This window comes from Athene noctua, chromosome 6 (genome assembly GCF_965140245.1).
Source record: "Athene noctua chromosome 6, bAthNoc1.hap1.1, whole genome shotgun sequence".
Lineage (NCBI taxonomy): Eukaryota > Metazoa > Chordata > Aves > Strigiformes > Strigidae > Athene > Athene noctua.
In genome coordinates, this window is record NC_134042.1 from 23000665 (window position 1) to 23027976 (window position 27312).

Below are 27312 nucleotides of genomic sequence, written 5' to 3' on the forward strand. Positions count from 1 at the left end.
TGTTAAAAGATACCACTTCTTATATGTGCTTTTTAGTTATAGGAGTTAAGTTATGATGGAAATGTAGAAGTTGTAAACAAACTCACAGTCTTTTTAATTGCTTCATCCTGTTTTTTTGTTTCTTTAGTTGTTACAGATGCTTTCAGGGTAGATTTGACTTTGTTTTCTGACATAAAAATCAAGGGAAAAGCATGCATTTCACCTTCATCCAGAAAATATCCACATTTCATATATCACAATAAATCAAAAAAAGGGATATGATCATCTTTCTGGTCACTATACTTTAATAGTGTAGGTCAATACTTACCTAATCTCTAGTTTTAAGAAAGTTTACTATAGACTATGGTGAAGGTTACCAATGGTAGGGTTATTTTAGTTTTATAGTACAGCGTCCACCTTCCAAAAGCCAAGTGGTTACCTTAAAACACTTAGATTGTATTTTTATTTTGCAGTGTCCTCTAGAAACTGATTTGCAAGTTTTTACAGGTTAGCTTGAGTTTGTTAGCCTGTTGGCAAACTTGGACTGAAATGTGGGTGCTGCTGCCAACCTAAACTGGTAATATTGTAGAGGTGCAAGAAGCTAAGAGCCAAGATGATGAATGCAGTTATTAAGTAAGTGTGATGTATTTATATTATATTTTCTCTTTCTAGTAATGATAACATTCTTGATATTTAGGAATTAAGTTTTCTTGCACTTAATTTTTTTTTCTTTCCTTCCTCTTTCTTGCAGTAAATATAGCCCTCGCCCTCGCAGCAAATGATTCGGTAGGTGAACATCTAATTATCAGCCCTAATGTGAAATGAGTGTGTGTCTAATAAATAAAATGGTTACTGCTGCAGGCAGTCACATTCATTAAATCTAAGTATTTACTCTGACAGTTAATTTCTTTATTTGTTTTTCATGGAGTTATAAGTTTGTATTAATTTGTTTATATTTTATCAGTACCATGAATGACTTAGTAGCTGTCATCCTTCATCTGGGTTTGACCATTTCCTTTCTCTTGTGTATCTCTTGAGTTCAACTGCAATTCTGTGAGGATGTGTAGACATAGTAGAGGATGTCTGTGCAGGTTGGAGACATGTAATAAATAATTGAATTCTATCACTTCAGAGCACTGACTTGGGAAAAATAAGAGTAAGTGCTGGATGGTGTCCAGAACGTGTTTGTTTTTTTTTTTTTTATAGCTCTGAAGATTTACTTTTTCTGGAGAAATTAATGTGTAAAAATACTTTACATACAAACGGCTGAGGAAAAAAAGAAGCTACATATCTTCTCTAAAGCTTGGAAATACATTTTTTGAGTGACAAAATATCATTGCCCAGTTTGGTATTGCTCAAACTGTTACTTGGACTATAAATACAGTAGGAACCATTCAAGTGTAAAAACAACAGGTCTTCATTATGTCTACCTGCTGCTATAAACTGGGAGTAGTTTATTGTACACACCTACTGACACAGAAGTACACTCTGAAGCAAGCTTCACTTCTTAAGGGTGTATAATGCTGGTTTTGTACTCATAAAGCATTAATTAATTAATTACAGAGTATCTTCATATACTTTAATCTGGTAAATGTGGCATCTTTTCCTTGTTTTAAGAGATGAGTAAGAGAAAAAAAAAAGGTAGGAGGAGTGAAGTTTACATGTGATCTGCACTCTTTCTGTAGGAATTTAGTAAAGATGAAAAAATGTCCAGAAACTCAGTCATACTTGATAAGAGGAGAGTGTTTAAAGTTGTTAGATGAAATATGTACTGTTTGTAATAGCATCTGATCTTGATATTTCACATTTTTTAGTTCTGTGTTTTAAATAGGCTGTTGGAGTAATTTGATTTCAGAGAAAAATTTGTCATCTTGAAAAGCAAAACTGCTTGAATGGTTCCTTCTAATTAACTTTAAAACATGGCATTCGCTGTAATACTTTCAGGAAATGAATGTGATCCTTGCGATGTGATCTGTGTTGTGGCATGGTCATTTCATATGGAAACCACGTCAACTAATTGCACATAACTTTCTATACTGATTTAAGTGTATTTAGGATTGTGCCCAATACTTTTCAAACATGAAGTTTAGTGCATTGTTTATTTAGGTAAAGCATCTCTTAGTAATTGACATACGCAAGTTTTGGGATTATGGCCTTTGTTAGGAGTTAAAGGCCTGGCTTTAAACATAGTAGTATGATACACCACTTCAGTTGCCCATTAAAACACTTGTAAAGCACACGAGAGACCGTAGTCTAGAATGATTGAAGAGGTTATTTGGAAAATCGGGGACTGAGGAGTAATTTTAAATTAAATTGAGCCAAGAAATGTAAGTAAATATAGAATGCTGGTCATTTCTGATGTTTCTATTATGTGGTGGTGTAAAATTGGATACCAGTGTCTGTTTGAATGTTAATCAATGAAGAGCAGCTGAAATTGATGAAATAGCTGTGACTTACATGAACCGATGGTTACAATTTAGTAAGCTGCTGCCATGGTGAAATTGTGCATTGATGTAGTTACATGTTAAAAAATATGAAATTAAGGTGGATGAATAAACTCTTACCATGTTTGTTCATGCCTTAATGTATTTTTGTTTGTTTGTTTTAAGATAATGATGGCATACGTTGTGTTTTATGTTTAACATTTGGGCTTGAATTTGCTGGTGTGTTCATTTGTGTACTCCCATCGATTTCAGTTCATTAGTTCTGTGAGCCAGGGTTATGAGATGAGTATCTCTGGGACCTGATCCAGGCTGGGTTTGTCCAGTGCTCTGAACTGTAGGGATCATAGCAATGTTCAGTTTTGTTCTGGTGAAATAAATAAGGAGGTTGTTGTCCTGAGTCCATTGGTGCATCCTGAAGTTTATAGTGAATTTCTTTGACCTCAGATAGGCAGCAATGGACTTCTTCATTTTACTTTTAATAAGTACTGATTGTGCATCACCTTCCTGTGGTTTCCCTTCCCTTCATCCCTATTGTAAGCTCATATCTTTCTGAGGAAGCAGTAATGATCCTGTTAGTAGATCAGAGCTTCAGCAGCCTCCTGCAATTTCATTACAGTCCTTATGTCTCTTATAAGCAAAATACAGATTTATAGAAACTGATGCTTGAACTTGATGTACTGTTTAAAGGAGGAAAGAAAGGGCTTCTGAAGAAAGATAGGTCACCATGACAAAGGTCTGTGCTTCCTTTATTAGATACAGTCTGTTTCTGTTACAAGTTCAGTGTTTGTAACTTGATTTTTCAAAGCAAGTACTATACTGGAGCTAAATGAATTTAAAAATTACATTGTCTTCTGATCTTTCAAGTGTTCTTTTTCTAAGATTATACAGGTCACAGACTATTGAGAATGACTGTTTTCTGGTGAGGGAGATCTGTGGAAGATGCTTTCAGGTGAGATTAGATTAGAGTAGATTCTTGCTTCTTTCAGTAATAGCTGTGACAGTGTTGTTTGATAGTGTCATAAGCTGGAAGATGGTTAACAGTTAAAGCGTAAAGGAATTTTTTGTCCTCTTGATAAAAGAAGGCTTCCTGTCATCTTCTCTTAAAATACTTTCTGTAGTTAAAAAACAAAACCAGAACCTTACTGTTTCTATAGATAGACTTTTTTTTTTAATATGGAAGCTTTTTCAGTTATAGTGATGGTCTGAAATATTAAGGCATCAGCAGAGCCTTGGACATTGTCATTGGCACACAGTGTTGTTGGCAGAGCTGGGATTAGAATTTAGGAGTTGAAGTCTTGCATGCTGGTGCTCGGTCTGTTTGGCATATTTTTACCTCATGGTTACAGAGTAAATAATTCAAGACAGGATTTAATTTAGATGCCTAGATACCATGTCCAAGACAAAGTAGTTTCTTTGGGAGTTGTGGTTTGGTGTTTTTTTTGATGCAAAGCCAGGGAGACAAGCAGGGCAGCCTCTTAACCCCTTTCTGGAACTGTTAGGCTTTGGTACCCTGGGTTACCTGTTGGAGATGGATTAGTTAAGAATTGTATAAGCTCTTGTGCCTGTACCAAGACCTATAAATCTATAGTGTTCTTTTTGTGTTAACAAATAACTTAAAGTTCTACCCTTGTGTCCTATTTTTAATTGCTTGCTTAGTTTGACAGCTGATTCTTTTCGTTCTTTTGATATACCAGCAGTCAGTTGTGCTCCCCTAGGAGCACTTGGGAAGAATTTTTGGGTTTTGTCCAGGACGATTCATATTCAGAGTAGAATGACTATTTATGAAAGCTGCCTGGCCAGAGACGATTTATTATAGTAGAAACAAGTTGAATTAATAGATGGCAGCAATAATAGGATAGAGATTGCTTGTTTATGAACAGAGTATTTTGGTGAGCAAACACCAGCTGTGCATGACTAAGGATGGCACAAATCCAGTTGGGAGGCTGCATGCTTGTGCTGTCACTATGAGGCGAACTCCCTGGTCAGATTTCCTTTTCTTTCCACGAAGATTTACATTTTTCACTATAGGACAAAATGGTTTTTGTGTTGTGGAGGGCAGAGGAGCAAGAAATAAAACCATATGGAACAAATTAGCATGTAAGCATAAGCAAGTGGCTTCTGCATGCAGTAGCAGGGGCATGTGATTAAGGGCATCAGTTTTAACTATTCCAGCCTGACTCTGTGTCAGGGGATTATGGGGTCAAGCAGACCAGGACCAAGATTTGAAATACCCCAAGGGTGATTTTATCTTAGGAAGTGGCCTTTGTTTTCCCAAGCAAACTCACGGGTTGCTGAGCAATAAAGTATTTTAAATCTAAGACCATCAGTGTTTCTGTATGGTGGGAGGGAGCGCGGAGAGAGTGCAGTGCTGCTCCCCATGTACGTTGGGCAGTGGAAGGCCCAACACCATGTCTTAGAAATAAAGCTAGGGGAAGTCGATGGTTGGCCAAATGAAAACACTTGTTCAAACAATATCACAGTCAAAATGTCACAAAGCAGATTTTTTTTTTAAATTTTTAAAAGCAGAAAACTCATGGATATCTGGCTATTATACACATGTGAGAAAGGTAATTTACAGCATATAAATTGTGTAGTTATGAGCAGAGGCTTCATGCAAATTCACTGTTGTGATAATAAAATTAGTTTTAATTATGTCAAAATGTGTGTTTAATCAAACAATGCACATTAATTTTAAAGCTAATCAGAATCCATCCACCCTATTTTATTTACATTCCAGCTTTTTTCCAAGTATTGGGCTCTTGTAATTAAAAGTGTTTGTCTACAGGATACTATTAGAGTGCTGCGTTAATAAATAACTTCACAATGTATATACAGTTCTTTCTGGTAAGGAAAAAATTCCATGTGGGGGAACAAATAAATCTAGAAGCATTTAGACAATTATGGTCTCCTTCAGTGAACAATTACAGCATGAAGGCAAGTTTTGACCTGTTTTGTCTTCCTCCTATGCAGCTTTCCTAATTATTAGGGTTTGATTTCTAGACATCTTTACTTTTGTTGTTTAGAGAATCAGAAGACTTTAATTGCTATAGATAAGCTGTTCATGCTTTTTAATGCGAAAAAGTGCCAATAAAGCTGGAGATGCCAGTTAGAATTGACTGGGGTTACCATGCAATGACAGCTCAGCTTCCAGATCAGCTGAGAAAATAAAGCTTTAAAAATCTTACTGTTTTTCAAGTAAAAAAATGAGTGAAATCAGAAATATTTTTAAACACAGACCACTTAAAATATTTTATTGTAATCAAATGATTATATGCTTAGTAAATTTTTTTGAAGTATTGCATGTATAGTTAATTACCTTCATCCTGAATCTGAGTCATTGAAGGCCTTGTGCCGATGTCAGACACTGATGTGAAAGGTGGAGCATGTTTATAATAAATTAGCATGCTGTGAAAGCAGTGAGGCATTCTGTAGAGACGTAGTAATGTTTGGGATTCTGTTTTGGGTTTTGGTAATTTATTTTTTAAATGGTGCTGTATTGAGATGATTTTTTTTTTCCCCAGTACGATACATAATATGCAAGAAGACCAAACAAGGTTGAATTACTGGTATCTGATTATTTAGAAATCTGACTATGAGCTATTGCAGACTGTTGTGGAAAATAGTGCCAGAGAATTTCTGTAGCTGGCAGAAAACTAGAAGATCTTCATATGATGGAAAAGGGCTTTTAAACCATCAGAAGAATGAGTGTTTAAAACAAGTCTGCCTTTCTAGGATAGAGAGTGAGAAAACTGCAGTGGTACTTTTTTGGCCACAGTCCAGTTTACAGCTGGGCACTTAAACAGTGTGCAGCTGAAAAAACTAGAGAATTAGGGATTAAAAGAGGTGTGTCAGTATGTCAAATGAGGAATCCAGAGGCCATCCTGATTTTAAGTTCCCTTTTGTCCTGTGTGTTGCTGCTTGCAGTTTAGAATTAGCTCTAAATCTATAATGACATTAAAAATGTAAATTGAGAGTCCTGGTGGTGGATTAAGAGCACCAGCTTTAAAAATAACTGACACCTTCACCTAGCAAAGCTGGAATTTCTGTTTTTGTAATGGCTGCAGCTGCTGAATATTGGGAGTGCCTCTAATGTAGGGAATCCTTCACCATATAGAGCAACTACAGCTCATTAACCTGTGTCTCCATCCCTCCCAGGCTGAACACCAGGGAATTCTGGTGGTCTACAGAGTTTACTTCAAAGTATAATATCATCAGCTAATGCCCAGTGGGGATACATATGCCTAGCAAGTATGGAGGAATGTCTCAGAAAAGATGAGCAGAAAGGAAATTAATTCTGTCAGTCTGTGGATGTTTAGCAGTAACGTAGGCTATGTTGACTAACAGCTATTTATAGCAGCTTTTTGTGAGCTGATTTTTTTTTTTTTTTTAAATTCCCTTTCTTTATTGGCATGAAGTCTTTTATCAGGCTTATTCCTCAATAAAGCATTTGGCAACTTGAAAGCAATCAATGAATATCACCAGATTCTCCAGTGAACACAGAATTATGTGTGGAGGTGTCATCTGTGATACATGAATGGGAAGTGGTTGCATTTGGTTGCACAGTCTGGAAAGTGTGATTGATTTAATAGTTAATACTACCTGAAAGACAAAAAAGGGAACCTACATAAAAAAAGTATGGTGGAGAGACTAAACAACTCTCGAGTTTCTGCTAAAATAGTTAACAGGAAGAAAGACAGAGATAATTTTGTCATTAGCATAGACCTATGTCATCTGTACAAGGACCATGTATAGTAAAATTTGCCTGTTTAAGAGAACAAACATAATAGCAATTGAATAATTTTGAATCTGCATAAGGAAGAACAGAGCAGATAAAACTTACTGTTTTTTTACAAGACCTCTCTGCCAGTATATAGAGGGACTGTGTCTAATATGGCCTTCAACAACTTCAGTTTAATTTTTCCCCCAAAAGGATTTATTACAACGAAGTTCAGAGCTTGAAAATCATTAATTCGGAATAAAGCTATCTTGCAAGTCTCTGTTGCTCACAAGGCAGCGGCCAAGTTCAAATGATAAACTGAACTTTAATTATGTTGAGAATCTTGCCAGAGAAGTTAAAAGAAAGGATCTTTTTAGTGAGGTTATCTATCCCTTTAATTTGCACACTGCACAAAAGGAAGATGTAGGATTCTCATCTTTCAAGGATATATTCAAGAGTATCTATTGATGTAGCATTTGGTTTCTTGTAAATACAGAATCTATACCTGATGACTGTGAAAACTTGTCTTCATTTCTTAGTGTAGGTGAGAGAAGTTTCTAAATTGGAGTGAAAACTTTACTGTATTTACTGTGGTAAAGGATGCAGTGATTACATAGATGTACCTTATGCTGAATATTTGTCAGAAATCTTTACTGAGGTCTAATTGGGCAAATTAATATCTAGTTGAGAAGATTAATGGTAGAGAAGTAAAAAGGGTGATGTAGTCAGTGATATTAAAGCAGCAGAAGAGGTTGTAGTTCTTTACCACAGTCCTTTATGCTGTAATTTTTTTTTTGGTTTTTTTTTGTGGTCTTGAGTTTACCAGTTACTGGATGAGACCATGACAGCTAGTACCAGTGCTGCATAAAGAGCAAATCCCATCAGTAGTTAGCCTAGGCTGGAGAGCAATTAGCTAGAGAAGGGGGGAAACCTTAAAAGCGCTGATAAGAAGGTAAATGTGAACATCTGTAAGTAAGTACACTCTTTGCTGAATAGACCAAGAGAGTACTCTGGTGTTTTCATGTGCCAACAATACTTTTATTTCTATTTTTTTGTTCTCTCTGCCTTATGGAATATTGGTAATGATCTGTGTGAAGAGGTTGATAATTCTGCACGTGTTAGTTGAGTATATTTTTTTCAAAGTAGCTTCCAGTGACATGGAAATACATGATTAAATCAAATGGGAATGGTTACATTGTCAGTTTTATCTTCAGAGTTTAAGCTGTTGAGAACTTGCAGTAAAACAACAAATAAATACAGGTCTCTAGAAAGTATTTTCCAAGTGTAGTAAACTTGAAGATTGATTCAAACTTTCTTCTGCAGCTGGGCAGGTGGAAGGAAAAGGACAAATGTTAACTTGAGAACAGCTGTTTTGAACTTGGTTATTGCTGTGCCAACTGAAGAGATGGAATGCTGTTTGTTTAGTAGCACAGGATGGAAATATTTTCATGAGAAGAAAATGCAGCTGTAAGAAGGTGGTGGAGTTGTATTACCTGAATCCTTTCCCTGCAGTGCTGAGGGTGCCTGTGGCAGTGGTGTGTGCTGTGCTCTGAAAATCACTTAAAAGCAGGAGAACTCTGACATGCTTGTATGTGCTTTGAGTATGAGATATATATGCAGATGAAAATAATGTCGGAGGACATGAGAGGAATCCTAGAGCTTTTTTTTCTTTCTTCCTTTTTAAGTTGTCTTCTTGGTCCTGCTTGTGTTCCCCTGTAATCTGTTCCTTCTGCCCAGATGTTCTTTTTTGCTGTGTCTGATGTTATGCATGGTTTTTAGGATTTATTTTAGTACAGCAGTACTTTGAAAGATGTGCTGATTTATGAGGTGTGGGTTGTATGTATGAAAACACAATTTATTAAAATTTAATTTAATTTTTTTATTATTGTAACTCATGCATCTGGATTAAATTTCACCCAGCATGAGAAATATCTGGTGTTCGTGATTCTGATTTAACAGTTTCATGTGGTAGCATCCAGGTGTGTGCAAATTATTTTGTCGCCTGGGGATTTAAAACATTGGAAATGCTGGAAGAGATCATCTGGACTTTGCTGTGCCTGTCTTAAAAGATCCCTTGGTAGCTGCCATAATGCTTTTCCAAGATAATTAAACCTTGAGTAAAAGGTTATTATTACTATTCTAGGGATGCTTATATACTGCAAATGCAGGAATAGTTGGGAGAAACAAAACTCAAAACCTTAGCTTACTGGGCCAATGCTTTCTGTATAAGCTGCTACTCTTAAGCAGTATGAACTTTTTACCTAACGTTGAATTGCGTGGTGAAGGAGAAGAAACCTACCTTGAGCTAGCTTTAGTGAGGTTCTGCCAAAAAACGTTTCTCCTGTTACCCTGTAAAAAGCACCATGCAAACAGGAACATTTGTGCTTTCGCTAAGATGAGTTGTAGAAACTGGAGAATCTGTTAATTATTTTTCTGTTTGAAGACAACTGTTTTATTGAACCATATCCATGAACACAAGCAGTGAGTGTATCTTGGAAACAGGCATCTTTCTTACTTTTGAGGAAGTGTGTAAATTTGTTTGAGACTCTGTCACGTTTATTGTATTAGCTTGAAACAAAGATCAGCTTTATGATTTGCAAAGTCCTCCTAGGTAATCGAGGGATGTTTTCCTTCAGTGTTCATATGTATATTCTTCATTTCAGGGAACTCTTGTAGATACATTTTCCTGCTGACTCCTAAGAATAACTGGCCTGTGGTGGTGGAGATCTGACTATGCCCAGGAGGTTATGAAGTTGATCTAATTAATTTAGATCATCCTAAATCTTCAGTCCCTTTATGCTGAAAACAAAACTGTAGTGAGTTTTAAGATCATTGTAGTCAGTCAGTGGATAGTCATGATCCTTGCTGGGGGAAAACCCTCCAAAAGTTGAGGGATGTCAGTCAGATTTAAAACACTGTGTAGCTTTTTCTGCAAATATTTACTTAATTTGAGAAGGAATTAGATGGCACAGCCCTTAAATGATGTTTTGATGTGTTCGATTAGCTGCTGATACAGATAAAGGGACTGAGTCATAAATCTTTCTAATCTGTTAAAGTATGCATTTCCTACAGGAACAAAGAAGCTCTAATGCTGTTGTTGATGTCTTTGAAATCTAACAAAAAAATTGGTCTTTTCAATCTTGCTGTAATTGCAGCTTTCATACAGTAGACAAGAGGAGAATGATTTGTCAGAGTAACTCCTGAACTTTTTTTGTAATAGCTTTCACAAGACGTTATAAAGAAATGTTAAAAAAAATTAATACATGTAATTACATACGCTTTGTTCTGTTTAATAAAAAAAGTATATTGAATGACTGAACCCAAATTTGGTTAATTTCTGTAGTAGAAATTATTTTTTCAAAGTACATAGTAGATCATGTGTGATAATCATTTTTTACTTCTCAGTTGTAAAATTTAAGATGCGGTTGGCTTATATGAGGTAAATGTAGCACTTTAAATTGTTCATCCGTTAAGTGTGTCTTCAGGGGTGAATATCAACAGCTTAAAAAAGAGAAGAAAAAAAAGAAAGCAACCCTCACAGAAAAACAAACTCCCAAAGTCAAATTAGACATATGTTGTAGTAAAAAGGGTCATTCTTAATTCTCAGGTGTCTAGGCTTCTGTGAGTTAGTTTCTTCATTGAAATTCAGATTTATTTAGAAGTACTCTCCCAAATACCTAGGTTTTTAATCCAGGTGCATTTCTGTTTTAAAAAAAATCCAATAAACAAACTGATTGTGATGCCACAGAATATACTTCATCTTTAGAAATTCTGTTCAAGGGTAGAGATGCTGCATTAAAAGCCTTGCTATAATCTTCTAATCAGAAACTTGATAGTTATCACTGAGCCTTTGTCTTTCTCTCCATCTTTCTCATCAAAACTGTGATAACAAAATGACTTAATAACTGATACCAAATTATGAAAATGTCATCCAAAAAATGAGGCATGCATTTTGAAACACTAACAGTGAAAGTCTGATACGGCACTTTAGAAGAGCTCCCATTGCTGCTTTAACCTTTCAAACAAGCCCTTAAACATACTTGCTTGCAATTTTGCAAAATGTTGAATACAGTTAGCTTTTTATATTGGAGAAACTTGACGTTCAGCACTTTCAAGGGCTTGCTCTTTACTACTTAATTTGCAGAACTTGGTAGTGTGTCTTGCCATCTGTAGGAAAAATAATTTCCACAAAATAATGTATGTATATCTATAAAAAAATAGAGAAATGAATCTTCTAAGTTTAGACTACATAGTTGAAATATTTTTTATTTAAAGTTTATTGCCTAATATACCATATGTAGTTGAACAAACCATTTTTTAACATTTTTGTGTAAATGCATTTGATTAAAATGTTATGCCTGCTTAATTGGCTTCAGAGACTTGCATTTCGGTTTAAGATGTCTGCAAAAGTTTACTCCGGCCACTTAAGTGGAAGATAACAGTATGTTTTTTGTTTTTCACATTCCTTGTAAAGTCACTAGTATAATTCAAATTGCATGAATTCAAATATATTTGCAAACATTGCTTGTTTTTTAACAATAAAGTTTGATACCTTTTTTAATAAGTTAAAATAATGTTTCTGCATAAATACACGAAACAGAGCATTGCTTATAATGTTTTTTTAGTATAAAATCTGTGGTCTACATTGTAAGTAAGAAAATATGCACTTGGGGATTCTGTGTATGGAGAATCTAGGTTTTGTGAAGACATCTTGCTCAACTTGTAGAGATATTGTTATATTTCATGCTTCAGTTGCCATTTAGAGAGAAAGGAAACAGTGTCTAAAATCAAGACTGTATTTTTATTTCTATTGGTAGTTTTTAAATTTTGATCAACTAATAATTCATGAAGGAATACAGACATTTTGACAAATGCTTTTTATTTTTTGTTCCTTACACAGACAAAAGAAGTTGGTTTACTTGATGCAGACATCTATGGACCTTCAATTCCAAAGATGATGAACTTAAAAGGAAACCCAGAATTAACACAAAGTAAGTGGAAGTGACTTTCTTGCTGTTGTCTTTGTAAAGCGATGATCATGGACCACTCAATGGTGCTTCCTTAGTGTGGCACAGAAGGGATGCAAACAGAAGGTGAGGCCTTAGTGTATTTTTTTTTTTTTCCCACAAGCTTGTACAACTAGGAGCATATTCAGGGTCATTTTTTTTTTAATGTTGGTCCACAGGCTTTGAGAGTTTCATGGATTATTACTAGAGACACTGGAAAGGGTAACTAGGAAAGGAAAGTTACTGTCAGTAGTTTTTAACTTGATATACAGGATCCCACTATAGAAGACCTCCAAATTAAAAAACCAAAAACCGCTTGTATGGGGGGAAAAAAAGACTAATCTAGGAAATAAGAGAAGGATCATTACAGTAGCTTGTATAAAATGTCATTGTAGTGATTCTGTTTGATCTCTGTTTCTTCAGCCAAACATGCCAGGCCACTTGATTCATTTTTGCTTGAAGTTGTGTGTTTAGGGATTCAGAGGTTGACTTCACTACCAGAAGGTAAAGACAGTAGACAAAACTAATTTTTTTTCTGCTAGGAAGGATTCTGGTCTGGGGAAAAGTAAATTCAGATAGGAGAGTCTGGAGAGAAATAAGAAACACCTAAAGTAGAAAGGTTATATCAAGTCTGTTTACCTTTCAAAAATTTAACTACCAACCAGGGGTGAACTAAAGAATGGCTTTATCCTCATACCCTCTTCATGTGATGCTTTAGTGTAGGGGAGTGCTTTTTGGGGGTGGTAGGGGCACAGGCAATAGGATTTGTTTACTGCTTTGTTTTGCTTGTCCTGTGATAAAGTGCATATAATGGTAAAAATTAAAAACATGTAACCACAGACAAAACAGTCCCACACTATAACACCTGGACTTCACATTAACAAGTACTAGGATCCTACTGAGGAAATTACAAATTGGCAGTACTTGTTGACAGGGAGGGATCAAGGATGTGTACCAGCTGAGATAAGATGTAAAAGTGTTTCAGTGAAATAATGGTCTGTAAATACTCATTAGTGTTTGTGGACGCTAATTGCGAGGTAAAAGGGAAGTTAAATATTCCTTCTCATGCCACGATCTTTATTTATCATAGAAGAGTTTGGATTGGAATGGACCTTTAAGGTTCATCTAGTTCAACCCCCCCATAACGACCAGGGGACAGCTTCAAGTAGATCAGGTTGCTCAGAGCCCCATCCAACCTGGCCTTGAATGTTTCCAGCGATGGGGCATCTATCACCTCGCTGGGCAACCTGCTACAGTGTTTCGCCACCCTCACTGTAAAAAATTTCTTCCTTCCATCTAGTCTGAATCTGCACTCTTTTAGTTTAGAACTATTCCCCCTTGTCCTGTTCCAACAGGCCCTACTGAGTAGTCTGTCCCCACCTTTCCTGTAGCCCCCTTTAAGTACTGGAGGGCCGCTACAAGGTTTCCCTGGAGCCTTCTCTTCTCCAGGCTGAACAATGCCAACTCACTCAGCCTTTCCTCATAGGAGGGGTGTTCCTATATCTACTTTGCTATTGTAGAATGTCCATTTGCAGTTGATCTTTGTTAGTGCATGTGTATTGTTGTTGTGGTGGTGGTTATTTTATACATTCTTGCTTGAAATGAAGCACGCAGAATGAAACAGTGCCAATAACTGTGAAGGGTGGTTATTGAGCTTGCAACGTTAGCCTCTGAAACATTAATTTAGCAAATTTAGGATTTCTAAAATAATTAAAATTCTGTCTCCTTATGCTTATATCCTCTGCTCTGGACAAAGAAAAAATATCTTTCCATATACAGATGCACTGCATATGCTTATGCAGGCAGCTGCCAAATTGACTACTTTATACATCTAAGTATCTGGCTTATAAATACAGACTTTATTTAGATTAATTTCTAAGATAGGAGGAGAGTACTTGGTTTATTTGTTGAGTTTGTTTTATTTTTTGAAGTCAGAGGCTAATTCTGTTAAGGGAACCCTCTCATATATCATCAGTAGAGACTGACTTCCAGGTACAAATTTAAATATTCTTACTTTCTCCTGTACTTTGAACCCCGTTGTGTGTATGTGTCACAGAGGCTGTGTTTTCCAGTAACAGATTTTTTTTCTGAATGAATTTTGTGTTTGAAGTACATTATGCAATATGAACGCAAAAGGGACTATGTTGTGGTGTTCTTTGTATCTCCTCTTTTCCTTTTTATGTGACACTTTCCAGAGGAGATTAGGTAAAAATTTGATCTTTTTTTCTTCTCACTGTCTGAAAAATTGATTGGATAACTTTGAACTTCTTACATATTTTGCTGTGTATTTTATCAATCCATACTAAATTTAAATCCATGTCATGAGCCACAAATAAGAAGCATGTTTCCCAGACTATTTCTTATGGTTATAGAAATTAACCTGCTAGGAATGCAATAACTTAGAGTACATTCAGTCAGATATTAGGGCAGCCCAGTTTTGTTTGCATGTAAATTTCAGTGACTGTAGATATTTTGGGCATACATCTGGGAATTCACTGTAAGCCTTTGTCTTAACATGTTTCAAGTGTTGTTAAAAATACGGAATTTGATATAATAAAGAAATGGGAGGATTTCCCTGAATTGCAATTGCTGCTGTTGACTTAATAGGCGCTGACATTTTGATAGCTAAAATGTGTTCTTTCTACTTCTGTGTGGAATGTACAAGCAAATATTAGTAGGATTTTAGAACATACCTTATTTTTTAACTGTCAGAAAATGAATTTGCATTTTTCAAATGCTTGGCATATTACACAAGTCTACTGGAGAACTTAGGTAGTAATTCCATATGAATGATAACAGGGATAGAATTTGTATTTCAGGAATTCTGTTCACTTCTGTGTACACTTTTAACTCTTGTGTTGAGGAAGCTGTAGAGTAACAACAGTGTAAGTGCTGACAAAGTAGTGGACATTAAGATGATTTAATTGTGAAAATAGAAATTTGGAGGGCATAGGAAGCTTTAACTGTGACCTTCAAGGATTCCTTTAAGTGATAGATAGGATTGATCACGTCCTTGCAAGTCTATCATAGATGTATATATACATGTATAGATAGAAAAATATGTATGACCCTTGTATCTTGGTATAATGAGGTTTAGTGTTATTTTCCAATTTCTTACAGTGTTTTCAAGAATAAAACATAAACTCTGAACAAATACTATATTGTACGGTAATTGAGCAAACCCAGGCAGTTCTGTGTTTAAAGATGTACATTAACAATGTATGCATTACAATACATAATTCAAACCCGTTTTTTAAATAGCATAACAATCAAAAATCACGTTTAAAGTCTATTGCTGTCTTCAGTGTGAGGCCTGGATTTGAAAATGAATCTGTAGATTAATGCTGGGAGATTCTGAGCACTCTTGCACTCTTTGATTTCCATTTCTTTTCTCAGATGTAGCAGTTGAAAAAGGGATTAGGGATGCTTGATACCATTCAGAATAAACCTATGCATCAATTATTACTTCTGAATAGAAATTATTATAGTTATGCTATAATTTAAGTTTTCAAAATGAATTAGGAGTTCTTAGTGAAGAGAGTTTGTATAGATGGAAGATACTCTACGTAGTAATTTAATTTTGCAAACTGTAGTACGCTGGAAAGTTCAGTAACATTTAATAGGATGTCATTCAAAGTACTTTCACTGAATGGTCAGGAAAATATTGGTTAATAAGTTCAAAACTGAATTTAATTAGCTAATGGAGGATTATCTAACTATGGAATAAATATTAACATCAGCTACAATATATACACAGGGCAACGCTTGTAACGCAAGTAACAAAAGCAATACTTCTGTTCTTTCCCCAAATAATTTCCTTAAAAGCCATTTTCTGGCTTAGTGATCTGTATAATTCAATTTTTTTCCTTTTTAAAAAATCTACATTTTAAAGTAGTCGGCAGAGAGTAAAAGCTAATATACTACCAAAAAGGTATTGCCATTTTGCCAGATAAATAGAACATTTCTTAACTTAATTTGAATGATTATGGAGGTTTTGGTGGGCTTTTTTTATTATAGTTGAGTGCTCTGTTAATATTTCAAAGCTTTGTTGCGATTTTCTGATCTCCTCAGTGTCTTTTTTTGTTCTTAATAAAATAGTATATTCAAAAGATCAGTAGTGGGCATTTATTTTCAAAATTTGGAATAAAAATAAATTCTGAGAGAAAGCTAGCAGTAGTTGTGTCTGGCCCCATTGAGTCTAATAATATTGCAGGAGCTATAGAAATGAAATTACTGATAAAATTCTAAAGTCAGAATTGAACACTTGCATTTTTTCACTGGGACACATTTACATGTCTTCTACTCTTTAGACTGTGATAGCAGAATCTCATAAATGAAAATGATAATTTAAAATGGCATCTGTTGTGACTGCTTAAAGATGTCTGCTGGAAATTGCTGTATCAAGAGATTGTTGTGCATCCATTTGAAGGTTATAAATAGAAAATCTGGAGTGGACTAGTTAAATAGAGAAAATGTTATATAGGTAGTGTAGTTATTGAGGTAACCATGAAAAAATTTCTTGATCTTACATAAGGGTTTATTTTTAAAGATTACAGCTTGTATTCACAGAGTTCATGCTTTACTAGTGGAACTGCATCATGATTAATTTAAATAAAATCTAAATTTGATTCTTTAAAAATGTCATATTTGCTATTGCCATTACCTCTTGATTTGTGAAGAAGTGATTTTTAGATTGTGTGTAGTCTAATGATACGTTTTACTGATTATATTTTGAGAGATTTCTGAACTGAAACCCTGGTTTTACTTTTGGTGATGTCTTATCACAGTTTGGATGTATGGCTGAAGTAGAGTAGTCTCATGTGTCTTACATATGACAAAATAATAATTCAGAATGTTGTAATTAGTTGTGCTTTATATTTTGGAGGCTCTTTTGGATGTTCTGAGGTAGCTGAAAATGAGAATAATACTCAAATGTTAAATATTTTAGTCTGGACCTTGACCATTGTCTTCAAGCCTGTAACAGTTAACCTCAGACTGGATTAATTCAGCTATTGTTGAATTCACTTGTGGAAAAAAATTAATGACCTTTACTTGGGAGGGAAAGCAGGTGGAGGATACCCAACTCTGTAAGGAATTATTTATAGGCATGCACTTGTTAGCTGCTGTTTAAAAAATGTAAAACCTCTAGACAGTTTATTTATTAAAACTTTATTCTTCATTATACATAAATTCATACTTTCATTTACAAAAAGGTAAGGCAACAAAGTGTAAGATGAGAAATGTAGGGTAGTATTTAAAGCCTCTTACTGAGAGCAGTCTTTTTTGGATAAATGGCAAATCACATTTTACTAAACGCTATTGCAATATAAATTACTGAAACAGTGTAACCTGAAAAAATGCATTTCAAGTACTGGAAAGCAGAAGTGTATTACTCTTCATGTTAATCTTGCAGTGCAGTAATTACAAATGTTTCGATATGGATTATAGCTAGCGAATATTCATTACATTATAAAGTTTACTCTTAGAGATACAGATGGTTTTTCTGGCTCGACTTTTATACAAATTGGAAATGAATTGCAAAATGGTTTTATTATAGTAACATGATAGATACACATTTCATTATACATACATAAACAAAAGAAATTACTCACTTTTTTGTACACTGAACACATTTACCTTTTTGCTTATTTCAGAGAAATAAATGTTTCCATCCCTCTCTTCTGCTAGAAATGAATTAAAGAACTGTAACTAATTCTGAATTCTCTCAATATTTTTACCTTGCAATTTCACTTTCATGTTGGTTTTTTTTTTTCTGTGGGTTTCTCAGTGTATTTTCCCTTTTTCTTTCCCCTTCCCTACAATACAATGGAGTGGCTTTTCAGAATAAAGAAATTAAGTGGAATAAATTAAAAATAGAAAAATGTATTTTCTTTTCCTATAGTAACTAGAGGCTAAAAGTGACAGATTTTAAAAGTTCATATCTCTTTGCTTTAGTTGATGGTCATAATCTTGTAAAGTACATAGAACTTCACTTCATAAGTGATGAAATTAGAATAAAATCACAGGAAGATGTATGAGGGGATTCATGTGAAATGCAAAAGGGAATATTTAATATACACAGAAACATTTTTTTTTTAAGTGGAGAATCAACATGTTTACAGTAGTTTTCATCTACCAGTGTACAGGTACTTTTTATTTTTCTTTTAGATGGCACATAATCCTTTGAACAGTTTTTTTCTGCTGTGTCTTTTCACCTGCATCTTTTTTTAAATTTTTTGAATCTTGATTACAATATTGAACCTAAAAAGGCCGAATCGACTGAAATGTATTGAGTTCCATAGTTTTGCTTTGAAATCGATGAAAGTCCCTAGTTAACTGGAATGTTTTTTTGAAGTTAGACCTTAAATTAAAGATAATGTGTAGGGAATGTCTGCCCCTTGGCTTCCTGCTTCTCCTGGTTCTGCTTTGCTGTTTGTCACATGGTTATGTGTCTGACCTGGGTGGTCCCCCCCTCACGGAAGCAAGTCAGTGCTTCAGATAACATGAACCTTCTCAGAGGTTTTGTGTCAGGACAGAAGCCTTGAACTGAAGATTATTTTAGTCTTATTCCTTCTGAGTATAATGAACTAAAGGAACCCACCCAAATTAGCCTAATAAAGCTTCGATCCACTGTAAATAAACTTTTTTTGGCTCTGTGGGAATCTGAGGGCTTTTCAAAATGTGGGTTATTTTAGTGATTGTGAAGAAGACATTTGTGATGGAAGGTAATGGCAAGATACTTAAAATGAGACCTGTGTTACTATTCTAAACCTACTAACTCATCAATGCTTTAAAATGTAACAAAAATATGACTAAATCACTGTGCTGTTTAATTGTGCCAGACTTGTCTTTGAAGTATAGTCTTCCAGCAAGCAATTAGTTCTTTTGCTTTTAGGTAGGAGTGATTAAGTCATATCTGCAAAACAGTTCCACTAATGAAAAAGCTTTTACAGAGCTTTGTTTCCTCTGCAGTCTATCAGGAGGAAAAAAAGTGGAAAACCTGCTTGGGCAATGGGATTGGTAGACTGACTAAATATGAGAAGCAAATCTTTTGGAAAAAGCTTTGTTTCTTTATGAAATGGTTTCTTAAAGTTGAACTGTGAGCATTGAATACTGCTCTTCGAGTCTCACTGCTAGTTTGCTTTGGTTTAAGTATTTGTGATGTCTTCGTGGTTAGATAACACTGTTAGTGTGGGGTGTAATGGGAAATCACAGCCTTCCTTGTGTGGAGCTCTTCAAGCTTAAAATATAAATTGCAGTATTTCTGGGTCAATCCTGCAAATAAATTTACAACAATGTGAAATCAAGCTTGAAGTCTCAATTTGTCTGTCACTTGCCATAGAATATTCTGGGCTTCTGACATAAGCAGTTAAAACAATGATTTAAAGTTTGTGACTCTGACTAACCTTTTGGTGACAGCATCCTTTCCCCTCTGACACAGGTTAGTGTTTCTGTGTTTTATTGTAGAATAACCTGGGGCCCTGTTGCTATTTGTTCCCCTTTCCTTCACTGCATTTCTTTTTCCTTTACCGCACTTGCCTTTGCTTTAAACGCACTGGAGTATGGAGTCTGGCATCTAGCTTCCCCTTCAGAAGGTATGGCTCTCCCCTCTGCCCTCTGTCAAATCTGCTAGCCCTGTACCAATCTCTGCTCCCCAAGGCATCCAGAGTGGCAGAAGACATCTATATTTACACAAGTAAAGGCTGACCTCTCTGTTACTTTTCCTGTCCTATGTCTCCTTCCTTCTGTCCTTCCCCCCTCCTGTTGTTGGAAACCTTATATAGTCTGAAGCCTTTGTGTCATTGACTGGAACCTGGATCCTCCCATTACAGAATCTTGATCTTGGGAGGTGATTTTCAAAATAAATAGCAAATTATTTCCTTATACTTCTACATAGCAACAGCCATATGAGAGTTACTGTTTACTGTGATTAACAGAAGGTGCTGTGTAAATTGGAGTCCTAACTTAGGTTGTGATAGAGTATTCTGTAGTCACTGCAGCATGAAATTGTACATAATTAAAAACCAGATGATGCAAAAATTTTTGAGATTGTACAAGTGACCATGCTGAAAATCTGTTTTGGCTTGTCTGTATGTATGGCACATTAATTGAGTTTGTCTCATATAATTTTGTTTAATGTACTGGAATCCAGATTATTCTGCAGTGTCTCTCTCTGACTAGCTGTGTGATGGCTGTGTGTTTTGTTGTGCCATGTATTATCTGTGTTTCAGGTAGTGAGATGTCACTGAGATGTGAGGAGGTGGAAAATAGTAATTTGTAATGAAAACCTCAGTTAATGATGAGCTGTGCAAACAGCAGCAGAACCTTTTAGCTTTTGTATAAACTATGAAAAAGTATCAATTTGCTCAAATTTTGATAAAGGTATGCAGAGGAGTTAAAGAACAGGTTTTATTTAAATAACATACTATGAAAGATGAAGGAATACTTAAACATATGAGCTATTCAGAAATATACTTCTAAAGGTGCTGCTTTGATGCTAAAATGTTATTTGGAGACTTGGGTATTACAGAGAATATGTTTAACTTGTACAGCTTTTTCTGTTGTACACTGGCTGTGTCTCAGTTTGCTTTTTAAAATTTTAATTCTTATAAATATACTTGAGAGTTTCAGGGGAAAATATGTAACCAGCAACGCACCTGAACTGTTTAGTTCTGCTAGATGTGCATTACATGCTTTCGAACACTGGAGATGCTGTAACTGGAGCCATGGATCTGGTAGATCAGACCTTGGGAGAACACAGCATAGGTCTCCAAATCCACAGGATTCTTGAATAACTTACAGCAAGTTTCACAGGCCAGGTCTTGACTCCCTTATCTGTAACATGAGATAATAATTCCCCACATCAGAAGCATGTTGTTAGGTAAAAATGTTCATTTTGGGTGCATGGGTGTTTCGGAAATGGTGCTTGTATAAAAATTAAGAATCAGGAATCAGATGCATTCAGAGTATAGTTGGGAGCTTGCAGTGGTGTCTGTGCTGGCAAACGCATCTGCATTGGTAGCGTCTTTGGAAACATTTGGAAATCCGCATGCAAAGTTCAGTAGGATGTTTCTGACTGGAAAATTGTGCAATTGTTCTTTTTTTTGGATAGATTTAGCTATTGATCTCCCATCTTAGAACAACTTAAAAAGACCGCTTTCTTGCTTGATGACCAAAATGCGGTTAGAACAAACAGGTGACTTCCACTGTTAAGATTTATTGAAGACAAACATTAGGTAAAATAATTAGTTACCATTTTAGGAAGTCTCTGATCGTCCGTTCTAGTGGTAAGTTCCAAAAATAGCCGAGTACAATAGGAAATCTCTTAACAGGGAGGAAAATCTGAGCTTCATGTTCTCATCTCATATTTGTTTTTTTTTTTTTTGTCTTTGAAATGGTAAAAAATGCCCAACCTACCCCTTATTTCAGACAGTTGAAAACTCTGAGCAACTCCTCTGCATTAGTGCTCACTCAGTCAGTGAGCTCAAAATAGATTTGCTAGGGTGTTGTATGATGCACTATACTCATTTAATAATTATAAGCTACCTTTACTTTTCTGAAGCAGCATGATGTCTCGTAAGGAGGTGTAGTATAACATCACAATCTTCTGGAATAATGATCTTTACTTACCCCATGAGATAAGACTGAATGTAAGCCTTTGCTTGCTCTCATGTATCGGTCACCAGACCTCTTCTAAAAACTTAAGCCAAGAATTGAAATGTCTCCTTGTGACTTAACCCCAGCCAGCAACTGAGCACCATGCAGCCATTTGCTCGCTCTCTTCCAGCAGGATGGGGAGAGAATTGGAAGGGTAAAAGCAAGAAAACTTGTGGGTTGAGATAAAGACAGTTTAATAGGAAAGGCAAAAACTGTGCACAGAAGCAAAGCAAAACAAGGAATTTACTCACTCCTTCCCACTGGCAAGCAGGTGTTCAGCTATCTCCAGGAAAACAGGGCTTCATCATGCATAATAGTTACTCGGGAAGACAAACACCATCAACCCAAACATCCTCCTCTTTCTTTTTCCCCAGGTCTTACTGCTGAGCATGGTGTCATATGGTCTGGGATACCCCTTTGTTCAGTTGGGGTCAGCTGCCCCAGCTTCTTGTGCACCCCCAGCGTATTCACTGCTGGGGCAGCATGAGAAGCAGAAAAGGTCTTGACTCTCAGCAATAACTAAAATATCTCTGTGCTATCATCACTGTTTTCTTCATAAATCCGAAACATAACACCATGCAAGCTGCTATGAAGAAATTTAACTCAATTCCAGCCAAAACCATATATATATAGCTCTGTACATACTTTGTGCTGCACTCATCTGTGGCCACCATTGAACAGCTGTGTTGGGTTTTTTTGAGAAAAAGAACAGAGCAACTTGGTTACCTGGTCAGGATAGTCTGCAAGGCTTGATTTTTCTGGGGGGAAAAAGTTTTTAAATTACAAAATGCAGAATATCCATCCTAATGACTTCAACATCATTCTTTCCTGCATGAGTAACAATCCAGCCTTCAGACCAGTCCTTGAACTCTTTTTAATCAGAAATCTGCTGTAAGGCTGTCATGAATTTGTATGTGTTTGCCTTTTCTAATGCCCTACTTGTATCCTACCAGAAAGGGCGTTTTATTGAAATTTCGTTGGTGTTCTGTTGATCTTATTGATCTGATTTTGTATGTTTAGAGAAAACACAGCACCCTTTTATTTAGGGCCATAGCTTACTGAAAAGTTGTAAACAAGGATATATTGGTCTCTTAGCATAGGTGGCATAGTATTGCTGTGTGTTGCGATTTTAAGAAATCTGTTTTGTTGTGTGTTGGATTTTTGGAGCTGTATGGTAGGCATCTGATAACAGAGAAGGAAGTGTTAACTCTGAAAGCAGTGGGAACTAGAGATGTTACTGAGATCTCATTAAGCTAAATCTTCTTTACATGTTATGTTTTAGAAAATCTTCATGAAACCCAGGGTGGAGGAGGAGGCATGCCTGTTGCTTTTGATGAGACAAGGGTGATTACCAGAGCCCACTGAAGCACTTTAGATTTGAGAGAGTCTTAAGAATGTTCTCTAGCAGTAGGCAAACAGTGGGGTGCTCTGCAGTATATCATACTACTTTGAGAATATGCAGAACATCATAGCCAGAGTATACAGCAGGTTGTGAATTGTTTTTGTGCATTGTATAAATTTGATTAAATCTTGCTGCTTGGAGCAGTTTATAGTCCTTGTTGTTAACCAAAGAAAATAAGATCCAGTTTTCATAAAATGAAACTCTACTGTTGAGAAATAAATAGTGCACGTGTTTTAAAAACAGAGGCACCCCTTTGGCTACTCTGTAGGTCAATGTTTGTATACTCACGGCAACTCTCCTATTTTACCCACTGAGGTGAAGGAGAGGGAGATCTCTGAAGGTGTGTCTGTTCCATCAGAGTAGCATATCTACCAGGGTTCTGTACAGAAGAAACCGTCCTTGCAGATAGTGGATGTTGAGATGTTAATCTCTGGTTATTTGACTGACATACTGTAGAGCACTTGGATTGAATTGAGAAGTGTCATAGTATTTTGGTGAACTTTCTCAGAATAAAGACATCTTTTCCATTCTTCTTACCCTCCAGTTTCTGGTTCTGATGTGCTGGGTGGTCAAGAATGTGCCTCCCCTTTGTGTTTTGTTTTGTGTTTTGTTTTGTTTTTTTTTAAATTGTTCCTATTTCATGGTAAAGATGAAGCAGACCTTGAATCAGCAGTCATACATGCTGTTGCAGGTAGGTTTGGGGATTTTTTTTTTTCTTTTTTAAAAAACCTCTCACAGGTAAATAGTAATTTTTCTCAAGACTTCTAACAGTATTACAACTTGTGGTGGTACGTGTTGTTTACAAAGACACCAAAGCAGTGCCTAGAGATGGCTCTAGGCTGAAGTTCAAATGTCATCAACTGCAGAGAGGAGCAGTAAGACTGTGATTCCTGGAAATGCAGTTAGACAGTATAATGCCACTAGAATAAGCCCTGACTGAAACACTGAGAAGAGCCATGTAAGTAGAGAAGAGTTGTGTTATATTGGTGCAGTGCATCAGTCCAAGCCCATCTCTTTTCCAACAGCCGTTCCATACTCATTCCTGAATGCAGTAGTCATGCAAGCGATTTGTTTAGCTTCCTATTTTGTTCTTTTTGAATTGTAAACCAAAACATCCAATTTACTTTTAGCCATATTTCTACAAAATTGCATGGCTTGAATGCCCACTTACTTGATTGCTTGAAAGCTTTCATCAGTAGAGTTTAGCTGTTTAATTTTCATGCTCTTGGGTGTTATTTTGTTGGAATTTGGAGTTCAGCTTTGAATGAACTGCATTATATTTACATTGTTTTAATTTTACTGTCTATAAATATATTTTACTTTGGGTGCATCAAAGGATTCTGTCAAAATATGTATTATAATATTTAAAGTGTTCTTTCTGTTTTCTGCTGGTTCCTGCCTGTGCATGCTCTTAAAATAGAACAGCTACGCCAAATAAAATTCTTTTTGTTGTTAAGTGTGTGCGTGCACCATTTTGAGATAAGGTGTGGATTTAGATGGCAGAGAGGATAAAGAGGAATTTTTGGCTTTTGCAAGGTTTTGTTTAAAATACACATTTTTTTATTTACTTTCTGCTTGCTTGCAGTATTTCACCCCTGCCCCCTTTATTTTTTTTCTTGATGCTGGAAAGCATAGCAATGTGGAGCATGACAAGGACGTTACCTCTGCAATGTTCAAATAAGTATCTTTTGTTCCGAGAGATTTTTAGAAGTCTTGCAGACTTCTGCTGGTCTGAAAAAGTCCAGGACTTCTTACCTGCAGCTGTTGACAGCATGTAGTTTAGAGGTGGCTTTATTTGGTACCTCTCCCTTGGGGTTTCAAGGCAGAATACAACGAGCATTCCCCAATACACTGGTGTGTTAATGGGAGTGATGATTTATGAGATTAGTGAATAGCATAGTTTAAAAAAAAAGAAAATTTAAAATCCTGTTGTGTTGTAGGACTTTGATTTTGTTCTGATATAAATGACTTGGCGTTTAGAAAAGTATTGCAGAAGTAGAAGGCTGTCTAATAGGGGATTTACACCTTGCAGCTTGGGTATTTCATACAAATAGATGAAATTGGTTTCGTCAGCACAAAGTGATATTATATTATGGGCAAATGCATTGTTATTCTGGCAAAAAAGTGCATCATATCAGTAAAATGGAACAATCTAAGAAGTAGTGAGGCCACGTTCTTGGGCAGAACAGATAAACATATTCATATATTGAAGGGATGAGGGCAAAATGCTTTTAACCGAGAGGGAAAACAGCTCTTAAAAGGAAGCAAATTGTGTAAGCTTGTTTTTTAAAAAAACTTACAAATGAAACTAACTTCTCCCACCTCAAAAAAACCCTTGTTTACTTCTGTTTTAGAAAATCTAATGCGACCCCTTAAGAACTATGGAATCACATGGTGAGCATATGTTTTTATTTAAATCAAGCTTCTTTACAGATGTACTTGGTATTGTGCTGGAAAGCTTAAGTTTTTGCTTTGTTATTTCAGCATGTCTATGGGTTTCTTGATAGAAGAGACTGCCCCGGTTGTGTGGAGAGGGCTCATGGTAATGTCAGCTGTTGAGAAATTGTTGAGACAGGTAAGGACTTAGGTACATATTTGTGTTTCAAACTAATCAGTTATTTTAAAATGCATTTAACTGATGCATGAGTGTCAATAATATTATTTCATATATTAGTGGTGAGCAATTTTGTAGCTTGGTTATCTTAAATTCTGAAGAATTTAATATTAACTTGAGGTAAGAGGGAAAATTGACACTTTGCATTCACTGATCCCCTTCGAATAGAACTATTGTTTCATGCATTTGATAAGTGAATCACTCCAGTTTACCTTCCTTCTCGTTCCTTTTTATGTTTCTTTATGCAATTGATAAAAAAAAAAAAAGGCATTTTGAAGTTGCCAAGGATTTGTATGTATAGGCATCTATGCAGATCTACAGCTGTATTCCCTTACGTGCTTGTTAATTCACCAGCACTAAGAATTTTTGGATGGCATTTGACGTATGACAGGTACATGAAAATCATTAGATACTATCTCTGTGTAATGCAGATAGATTGTTAGTTAATAAATTTCCTGGCATATGGAAGCGGGGTGGCTTTTTTATTTCTTGACAGATTTTTTTTTTCCTTCTTATTGTGAATAGATCTGTGAAGTGCTAATGAGACAAACAGCTGAAAAAATGCATTAAGGTTGCATGTTTAGATTTTGAAGTGACCCAGGTTGTTCACAGCTGATATCCATTCCAGGGACTTAATGTATGCAGCTTGGAGATCACTAGGTTTCTCTGTCTTCTGTAAATGCCTTCAAATTTTGTACTCCTTTAATGACTGAAGATTCCCCCCCCCCCCCCCCCCCCCCCCCCCGCCTTTTTCCGTTTTTACTGAATTCTCCTCTAACACAGAGTTTAGAATAGTGGCAATCGTTGCCCTAGTTGGAAAAGCCATCTGTCTGCCAAAATTTCAGGAAGAACATCTTTGTCTAGATTTGGCCTTTAAAAATAAGGGGTATCCGTGCCAATAGCTGTGGAAGGCTGTTCTAACCTCTTTGTGTGTTGCATTGCGTTGGCCAGGCTCACAAAGACTAGAGCCTAAAACCTCGAAGGTAGAGCTAAAGTTAGCACCTGCTGTATTGGCGTACTCCACCCTGGGAGACTGAAGACTGGCAGGCACTCACAGTGCCATTACTTCAATCAGTAGTATCCCCAGATGGGAAGCATGTGCCAGCATCCTTGTGGAGGGTGTGGATGACGCTGTGTAATGAGCTCGTTGCTCCCTAGCAACCGATGAAGCAGTTACATGCTGGCCGATTATGCTGTAGGAACGAGACAGAGTCCATTAATGCTTGGGGCATCAGTGATTTCTATGACAGTGAAACCTGAATTCTGAAAGGGGAAGGCTTTAAGCTAAATTTCTTCTCTCCACAAGCGTTTTGCTTCTGCATGACGACCAGGGTAGTCTTAAATCTGTGCTGGAAAAAGTTGTTTGCATCTTCCTTTGAAGAATGGAACTCACAGATTACAGGGAGAACCAGCAGGTTCTATCTGATGTACAGATGGTTTTTAGAAAATATGTAATAAATTTTACAGACTAACACATGCTATTTTGGTTCTAA

At 36.1% G+C, this 27312-nt stretch overlaps 1 protein-coding gene across 3 annotated transcripts in view; it reads left to right on the plus strand.

Annotated features, from left to right (window-relative positions):
- Nucleotides 1-27312, plus strand: part of NUBPL (NUBP iron-sulfur cluster assembly factor, mitochondrial) — an 88320-nt gene that overhangs the window by 5215 nt on the left and 55793 nt on the right. For 2 of the 3 annotated variants that reach the window (XM_074909858.1, XM_074909856.1), the window contains exons 3-6: nucleotides 731-765; nucleotides 12041-12131; nucleotides 25560-25599; nucleotides 25690-25780. In XM_074909858.1, the coding sequence (XP_074765959.1) occupies nucleotides 731-765; nucleotides 12041-12131; nucleotides 25560-25599; nucleotides 25690-25780 (257 nt within the window). Of the gene's footprint in view, nucleotides 1-486; nucleotides 613-730; nucleotides 766-12040; nucleotides 12132-25559; nucleotides 25600-25689; nucleotides 25781-27312 lie in introns of all 3 variants that reach the window. The other variant, XM_074909859.1, reaches the window with a different exon arrangement.